This window comes from Fringilla coelebs, assembly GCF_963513975.1.
Source record: "Fringilla coelebs genome assembly, chromosome: 16".
In the NCBI taxonomy this organism is placed as follows: Eukaryota; Metazoa; Chordata; class Aves; order Passeriformes; family Fringillidae; genus Fringilla; species Fringilla coelebs.
The window spans coordinates 13794267-13803291 of record NC_140042.1 but is presented as its reverse complement, the minus strand read 5'-3'; the positions used below and the strand labels follow the sequence as shown (position 1 = coordinate 13803291).

The following is a 9025-nucleotide window of genomic DNA, read 5'->3' as shown; positions in this document are numbered from 1 at the left end:
TCCTGCAGAGGGGGCTCAGAGAAGCACAGCAGGACAGAGGGGCTGGACACCACCTTTGGCAAGCTCTGCTGTCCTTCCCAGGATGATTCCATGCATTCCTGTGCTGCACTCAGAGCTGGCCAGCACAGCCCTGCCAGCCTTTGGCCAGTTTTCCAGCCAGCATTAACAAAACACCCCAAATCTCACCCCAAATTCTCAAGAAGCACTGAGTGAAGTGTGTACAGGGCATTTCCTCAGCAGGGAGGTCGATGGGTCACTGCAGCCCCAGATGGGTTTTGTCCCCACCCCAGCGCAGGCCTGACAAGCTGGACCTTCTAATCTCTGGAAAGAGAAGAATCCAACTGTTTGAACTTGTTCGAAAAAGAAAGCAGCAGATTCCTTTGATGCTTCTTAAATTGTTTCCTTTAATAGGAAGTGCTGCTTTACTCTACCTTGTGCTTCAGAAACAAACCTTCGCCTTCCAAAAATATACAGTGTACACATACTCTGTAGCTATAGATACAAACATTTACAAAGAAACAAGCAGGCTGGAGTGGAATAGCTTGGGGAAAAAAAAAAAATAAAATCACACAAGGCCTTCCCTTCTGGCCCTCCCACAGCCAGAGCAGCCGGGCTCACCCTGATGTAAACAGCTCCGGGCTGCTGCAAAACACCATTGAGGAACATCAAAAAAACCTCCACACCCCGCAGAGGTTTTGATGGAGGAATTGCAGAGGAATTGCTGTTGTCCGTTCCCATCCCCTCCTTTTGTCCCGGGATGTGCATCCCGCGCCCAGCCCCAGGGCGCGGGCGGAGCTCGGCTTTGCTCCGCAGAGGAAAAGGAAAGGAAAGGCGCTCCCGGGGCGGTTGTTCGCTGTCTCTGGGGCAGCCGGGCACCGCTCGGGCTAGCGGATGGGCCGGTAGGGGAAGGTGACTCCCGGGATGAAGGTCTGCACGGGGTGCGCGGGCAGCGCGGGGTAGCCCAGGGGAGGGGTGTGGATGTGCGGGTAGAACCCCGGCGGCAGAGCCCCGTGCGTCGGCTGCTGCACCGGGCCCGAAATCACCAGCTGGAGCAGGCTGTGGAAAGAAATTCAGACAGGGGGGAGATGATTAGAGGAGCTTTTGTCGTGGCTCTAAGGACAATTTACATCCAACTCACAGCGCTGAGCGCCAAGGGAACAGTGACACAGAGACTTTTTTTTCTCCCTTCCCCCCCACCCCTTTTTTTAAGCCCTGCTCTTTTTTGCAAAAAGGCAAGAAACAATTGCAAAGCTAGAAGCAACTGCAAAGGCAAGAAGCAATTGCAAAGGCAAGAGCTTAGAGTCAAGTAAAACCAGCGGGGAATTAGAGACGGGGCAATTTAGGGGCAGGTTCCTTGCTGGAATTTCATTTCCCTTTCCTGTGCCTTTGTTCTAACACACACTGGGAAAGATCACCCACAGGTGGGAGCACTGAAGCCCCTTTCTGTCAGGAATCCAGGGAACAAGCAGCCAGCACTGTGTCACCTTCATCCTTGGGCTAAAGTGCAGGTGAATAAAGGCCAAATTCCACAAGAACAAACTTTTAGAGGAGATTTTGTCTCAGCAGCCTTTGAGTGTCTTGGAACATGCATCAAAGCCAACACAGCTGCAAAAAGTCTCTTACTTGTTATGTGGTAGCCTGGAGCACACAGTCCTCAAGTCATCTGAAAGAGGACACAAGATTAACAATAAGGATGAAGCAGAAATTAGAGTGGTTTTCCTCTCTGCTGTCCTTTCTAGGAAGGTCAGATTACTGAATAATCATTAATTTTACTGATTAATTACTGATTACTGAATCTGTCAGTAATCTGTCATCACCATCAGTCAGCAAGAGATCCAGAATCCCTCTCTCAGGCCCAAAACCTTCATTACAGAGAAAATGTTTCTCAATGTCACCAACTCTCCCCACCAGCCCCTTCATTGTTATATATGTTTGACATTTAAGACAGGTAAACCTTAGGATGGATTTTGCAATACCAATACATCAACAAGAAGTAAGTGAGACACAGGAAGCACAAAGTTTGACTCTGCCCAGTACCTGTTTTGTATTGGTTTTGGGTTTTTTAACCACTGTTACTGTAAAGAATGGAAATTGCACCTTTTTTACCACCTCCAAACCTCTGCTAAAGCAGAAGAGCTAGAAGCAAGGAATCTAACAACATATCCCATTGATAAAGTGTTTTCAGGAATAGCTTAAGAACAAACTCCTGCATTTGTAGACACACAACCCCAAAACACTGAAATATCTGGTATTTCAGCAGCCCCTTACACTGAACTACCTTCCACAGAAAGAGCAAGTGCTCAGAATGTTCCAGCCAAGAACAAACACAGCTGAAATCAGCCCTCAGATCAAAAACCTGTGAGTTCAGTTTGTTCTTATAACACTCAGTTACTTTATAAAAGATGAGAAGGAAGAACAGGGAAATTTGACCAGCCTGGTTCAGCCGGGACAAAAGCATCAGATCCCTGCTTAGGCACTCTCTGCAGTTGTGTCTGCACTTAATGTCCCAGCTGTTAGAGAGCTTCAAGCCCTCTGGTATAACCTAAAATTGTCTGGTTTTAAGAGAATATCACAAGAAAAGAGTCTGTGTGGCTGACCCTGCCCTGTGTTGGGCCACTTCCCCTTTGTCTCTCTGCATGTCTTTTGGAAAGAACTGGCTTTGGAGACAGGAAAGCCAGACAAAAGCCATGTTAGCAGCCCTTTTTTACTGAGTTTTGCTGAATTTGGACACCCCTGTAATGGGGTCTCATTAAAGGTGAGCTGAAGTCCTAGAAGTTTCAGTTGAAGACAAATTATTTGCTTTTCAAATTCTTTGTCTAGCACACCCACCCAGGGGTTTATGTGCTTCATGGCCTCTCCTCCAGCAGGCAGACTCAGAGAACTTAAACTGAAGAAAATCAAAGAGTGCTTTTGAAAGAGCTACAGGCAATTCTGAGGGGAACAAAGTGTCAGACACCCAGATACAACCCCCTGGTACACAGTGCAGGGCTGTGGATCAGTCCCCACTCTGCAAAGCAATGCCTGACCCACCCACAGCAGTGATCTCTCCTTTCTTACTCTCCATCCAACTATTTTGTGCACTATCACTTTCTAACAGGAGCAAATTACTAATTATGTTGTCAACACCTTGATCTTTACTTCCCTCACCCCAAAACTGCCTCTTACAACTTCTGGAGGAGAAGAATCCCACGCCAGGTCTCTGCCAGCCCCGCAGACAACTCACCTCTGGTGCACAGGAGAGCTCCTGATGCCATGGCCACTTGCAAAGCCTGAGCCAGCCTGTCCAGAGAAAGTTCAATCTCTTTGGATGCATTGAGAGGATTGAGTTCATCAGACAGTCTGTTAATGTCCTCCACCAGAGGAACCACGTGGTCAAAGGGTACCAGCCCCAGGCGCCCATAAAGGTTTTTCTCCGTTAAATGCCCCTGGAGCATCATAAGAACCTGCAGGACACTCAGATGCAGCTTGGAATAGAGCTGGTGGCAATCCCCGTCTTCTCCTGAAGATGAGTCCTTGGCAATTTTGTTGGGAGCGTGTCCATTGGAGAGAGAGGCCTTCTTCTTCCTGGTGTAGGCCAGGGGGGCCTTGACGCACCAGCGGATGAGGCCGGTGAGCGGGGTGAGCTCCAGGAAGCCCATGGGCAGGTTGGCTGCGATGGGAGTGTTCAGGAAGGTGATCAGGATCAAACGAGGGTCCTCAAAGATCCAGGAGACAATCAGCTCCAGCAGGTCTGAGGGAGGGATCAGGTCATCTGCAGATAGGAGAGTTAATGGTGGGTAAGATGAGGCTTTGTTACTTTATTTATTACTTTAATTCAGGTTCTAATTAGTCTCCCCCACACACCCATCCTACGCTGTCCCAATTACAATCTCTGAACCTCCGCAGTTTTGCCGTTTTTCCCAAGACACCAAAGGTAGTTTGTTCCAGGGAGGACACAACCATGTTTCTGTCACCTTCACCTCCCCCACCTATTCAAAACACACCACCAAACACTGATATTTATCCCCTTTCCCAGCCAAGATTCTCTTGTCATTTTCTTCTCTGCCACCCATCATCTGCTCTTTTTTTCCCTAATTTAAGTCTCCATTTATCCCTTGCCACAGGAAGTACAATGGGCAAGGGAAATAGGAAAAGCTTGTTGGGTGAAGAGAAGGAAGTGCCAATAACTTAACTCATTTATTTTAATACCTACAAACCTAAACAAACGTGTCTTGTGGAAAAACACACTGCAACAACACAATTACATGACATATAAAGGATTATAAGATTATGTAAAGCTTCAGGTGAGAAGTAAAAGATGGTCATGAACTTGACTACAGACAAGAGAAACTCTGACACATCATCCTGTCACAGGGGGAATGCTGCATTGGAAGAGCAAGCTCCCTTTTCTTGTGTCACCAGAAACATCTCAAATAAAACAAGGAATTAAAAAATTACTTCCTATGACTCAAGTTATTTCCTTTCTGACTTGTCTTTCTGACATGATGATGGGATATAAAATATGCTCTGAGCTCTACCAAATACTTTATAAAAACAACATAAAGGCTAAGTCTAAACCTCTCTTTCAGCCTCAGTAATGCCAAGCTCTTTCTCTGGAGAAGAGTGTGCAAAGCATTTCCTTTATCAATAATAGCATTTGCTTTTCTGGATCATAGGTGGTGTTGGTACTTAGTGTATGGCTGTTCTCTGGTCTACCATGAGCTTTCTGTGGCTGGGAAGAGCTAAATCAATCTTATTTTAGACACCTACAAGTGGCTGAGCAACAACAGACTGTATCACTGGCAGGTCACACACACAGTAAAAGAGTGTGCACTGGAGTTATGTTGATTGTGTTTCTCACCACTGCTCCACAGAAATCCTGCTCCAGCCCACCAACATTCAGAATTTGTTTCTCTCCTTTTTGGAAGGGATCAGACTGACAGGCAGCCCTGAGTCTCTCTCAGGGCTGACTGAGCCCAGACAGATCAACTTTCACTCCCAGAGCTGCTCAGTCAACAAGGTCCCATGTCCTTTGCCCTCTGTGAGGATAACGCCCTTTGTGTCAGGTGGTCCTGGCTGCTTCTCCAGCAAAGACTCTCCTTTGTTTCCCAGAGAGGCTGTGGACTCCAAATCCCTGGAAGTGTCCAAGGCCAGGCTGGACAGGGCTTGGAGCAATCTGGTCAAGTGGAAGGTGTCCCTGCCCATGGCAGGGGGTGGAACAAGCTGAGCTTTAAGGTCCATTCCAACCCAAACCAGGCTGGAATTCCACCTCAGCCACAGAGTGGTTATTTTTATTCTCACCCCAGTGCCAGATGAGGCACAGCCACACCCCTGAGCTTCCTCTGGCAATAATTACATGGTAACACCTCTTTAGCACTCGAGCAGTTACATCTCTTGCAACAGTTCATTGGTGGTGCATTACACTGCACCTCTCACTTGGAAAGAGGCACTTTTACCTGAAGAGAGGTCGTAGAGAGCAGTGACTGATGTGATGAACTGGCAGCAGAAGCGAGGGCTGGCAGTGAAGATCTGCTTCAGGGTCTGGATGGAGCCTGGCACCAGGTTGCAGTAGTCATCCACCAGGGCTCGGGCCAGCCTCACACAGAACACAGCTGGGGTCCTCTGCAGGGACAGCACACAGGGGACACCAGATCAGACCTGTCACAGGCTGCTCCAGGGGCTGTGTCCCCACCTGTGGCACTGCATTACCGTGGTTGCTCTCTCTCAGCACATCAAACACTCACCCTCACAGAAATAAAACCACTGTATTGCAATATCAAAATAGATGATGCTACCCTGAATTTACAGAATCTGAGGCTTAAAACTGAAACCTTTTAGATCAATAGATCTTTTAGAGATTTTTTTTTTACTACTTCAGCAACATTGCTTCCCTGTGAGGGCAGTGAGGCACAAGCTGCCCAGAGAAGCTGTGGCTTCTCCAACCTGGTCTAGAAGTGTTCAAGGCCACACTGGACAAGGCTTGGAGCAACCTGGGATAGTGGGAGGTGTCCCTGCAGGGGGTGGAATGGGATGAGCTTTAAGGTCCCTTCCATCACAATCCATTCTGTGATTCCATGATTCTAACACAGGTCTGTAGTTCAACTGGTCCAGTTGCCATGCCTGATATTTTTAATGTGGAAAATATTCTGTGGAATCCTCACATCACTTAAAAGCTGCCATCTGAAATAAAACTACACCTTGTCCTGCTCTCCAGGTTATATCCCATCCTGCCCTCCCAAAGGCTCACCATGTGGGAGAAAAGGGACCCCCAGCAAACAGGAGATCTGCCTCCTCCCACCTTCCCTCCCAGCACAGCATTCCTGCTCTTGCCCCGTGTCAGCTGTGACTCCTGCACATCCTACAAGGGCAGCAGGAACAAAGGAGCATTTCCCAAAGCCCACAGTGGGGAATCTCAGTGGGAAAGGAGAAGACAGAGGAGATCTCCAACCTACTGCATTCACAGAAGACAGACACAGGTATTTTGTGCCCAAATTTCAAGACAGGGGTTTGCCTCTTCCACACCCAAACCTGCACATCAGGAAGGGTTAATTTCCCAAACTCCAGAGTCAGCTTCAGGCAATGTGACCAAGGTTTGCTCCCTGCTTTGGTCAAACCCTCTACTGAGCTCTTTCAACATGCAGGGATTGGGGAGGATTATTAAAACTTTCACTGACAGTAAAAAAACCACCCAAACAATTTTTTTCTTCCATTGCAGCACACGAATAGATTGGCAAAGCTCTCCCTGATGCCAGAGCACAGGAATGGGCACAAGCACAGACATGGGGGCAGCTGAAACTGCCAGGAAGGAGCAGCTGACTGTGACCAGCTGTGCCCCAGTTCACTGTGCCCACCCTGGAGCCCGCCCTGACCCCTTCCCCAAGGCACCCCTGCCTGCACAGGAGCTGTACCTGCAGCCAGAAGGCAGCACACTCCAGCACAGGCACCCTGCAGACAGCCACTGCCATGGAGACCAGCTTCCCCAGCAGGGCCATCCTGTTGTCATCTGCTTTGTTCCCCTGGGGGCTGAAGAGAGATGAAAAGATGACCTGCCGGACTGAATCCTTGGTCTGCTCTTGGAAATAATTGCACATGATCTCAAGGAGCTGAAGTTCCTGAAGTGGGGTCAGTCTCTGAAAGAAAACAAAAGCAAAGCTGTAAAATACACCGAGCCTCTTGAAGGACCACAAACCAAGTGAAAAGACAGGAACAGCAAAGGCTGAGAGCTTCCCTTTGGGCTGAGGGACTCAATTTTTATGCACAGCACACACCTCCAAGCTTCCTGAACCACCACTGCATTTATGTGGTGACACTGAACAGCTCCAGGTTTCATCTGAACACCTGCACACCCAAAGCTGGTGCTTGCTGCACCTGCAAATGCTGGCCACCAAATGAGAGATGAGACTGACATTGCTGGGAGGGGGGAAATATTTCCTCCCTCTGCAAATAGCAGCACTGAGGCCACATACCCCAACAGTCACCAGCAGCTGTGGCTTCTCACTGCTGGTCTTTGAGCCCCAGCTCCACCCCAACCCCCCAAAAAACCCTGGCAGGGCCCAGCTGCAGCACTCAGGGGCTCTGGACAGTCCCCAGGGCTTCCACCACACCTCAGAATCCTGGGCAACCCAACAGCAGCACCCTCCCTACCAAAAACCTCAGTCACCAGCACCCCAGGGACCCCAGGCTGTCGTCTTGGGGCCTCAGCCCGCAGCAGCAGAGCCTCAGGGACGCAGTCCTGCCCATCTGAGCCCTCAGTCTCCAGCAGCAGAGCCTCAGGGACGCAGTCCTGCCCATCTGAGCCCTCAGTCTCCAGCAGCAGAGCCTCAGGGACCCAGTCCTGCCCATCTGAGCCCTCAGCCCGCAGCAGCAGCCCGCGCCGGAGGGAGCCTGTCCCGTTCGGAGGCCTCAGGCTGCAGCAGGGATCCTGTCCTGAGCTCCTGGGCCTGCCGACCCGTGCCCCCCGCGCCCGTCCCGCTCCGCCCGGGCTGTCCGTGCCGCACCTTGGGCGGCGCTCCGCGCTCCTTGGGGACCTGGAAGAGGAACTCCTCGAGCAGATCCGTGGGGCCCTTGTCCACGAGCGGCAGCGGCGAGTTCTGCAGCTGGCTGCTGAAGTAGATGTCCAGGTGGTAGAGCACCTCCTTGGCGGCGCTCAGCGCGTCCCGCCGCAGCAGCGAGTGCCGGATGTCGCTCATGGCCCCGGCCCGCTCCCGGCCCCGCTCCCGGTCCCGCTCCGCTCCCGGCCCCGCTCGGCGCGGCCTCCCCTCGGCGGCGCGGACGGGCGGGCGCTACGGCGGCCCGGCCAGGACAAAAATGGCCACGCGCTGCGCCGCCGCTGGCAGCGCCCCCTGGCGGGCCTGCGAGGAATAATGGCGGGGCCTGGCCGTGAGGGAACCGGGCCCGGGATGGGCGGGAGGCACCTGGGCATGGGGGCAGCTTATCCTGGGGGACTCACACAGGCGGTCCCAGCCTTGGGAGGGGCCTGGCCCTGAGGGGGTCTTGGCCCTGGAGGGATCTTGGCCCCGGGGCTGGTGCTGGGGTTGAGTCAAGGGGTCTCAGTATGGAGGGCTCTGGGCATGAGGGGATATCGGCCCTGGGGGCTGCTCCTTGGGCTGGCTCAGGGACTCTTGGCTTGGGAGAAGCTTGGCTCTTGGCTGTGGGCTTTGGGAAGTGCACCTTTGTTCCTGCTGCCCTTGTGGGATGTGCAGAAGTTGGGTTAAACCCTGGGTAGGGGTATTGGCCCTGAGGGTGGTCTAGCCCTGGGGGTCTTGGCATGAAAGGGCTCTGATCTTTGTGGGGTATTGGCCCAGAAGTGGTGTTAAGCCCTGGGATCTACTTTGAGGGGGTCTTAGCCTGGGTGAGACAGGATCTGGGGGGGACCTTGGCTCAGGAGGGTCTTGCTCCTGGGTCTGTCCCCTGGGGGGGTTCCTGACCTGAAGAGGGATTGACCATGGAGGGTTTGGCTGGGGAAACCTGAGTCCAACCTGGGGAGCCTGTTGGGGGGCTCTAGGTCAGCCCTGATCCCACTGTGGGGAGCACCCCTTCTCTGGAG

At 51.7% G+C, this 9025-nt stretch overlaps 1 protein-coding gene across 1 annotated transcript; it reads right to left on the bottom strand.

The window, feature by feature from the left end:
• Nucleotides 1-388: 388 nt before the first annotated feature.
• Nucleotides 389-8241, bottom strand: INTS15 (integrator complex subunit 15). Its single transcript, XM_084216625.1, has 6 exons — nucleotides 7977-8241; nucleotides 6888-7109; nucleotides 5436-5601; nucleotides 3224-3751; nucleotides 1624-1663; nucleotides 389-1056 (listed from the first exon to the last, which is right to left on the bottom strand). The coding sequence occupies exons 1-6, from the start codon at nucleotides 8166-8168 to the stop codon at nucleotides 885-887; spliced, it is 1320 nt and encodes a 439-aa protein (XP_084072751.1). The 5' UTR covers nucleotides 8169-8241; the 3' UTR covers nucleotides 389-884.
• Between the last annotated feature and the right edge of the window lie 784 nt (nucleotides 8242-9025).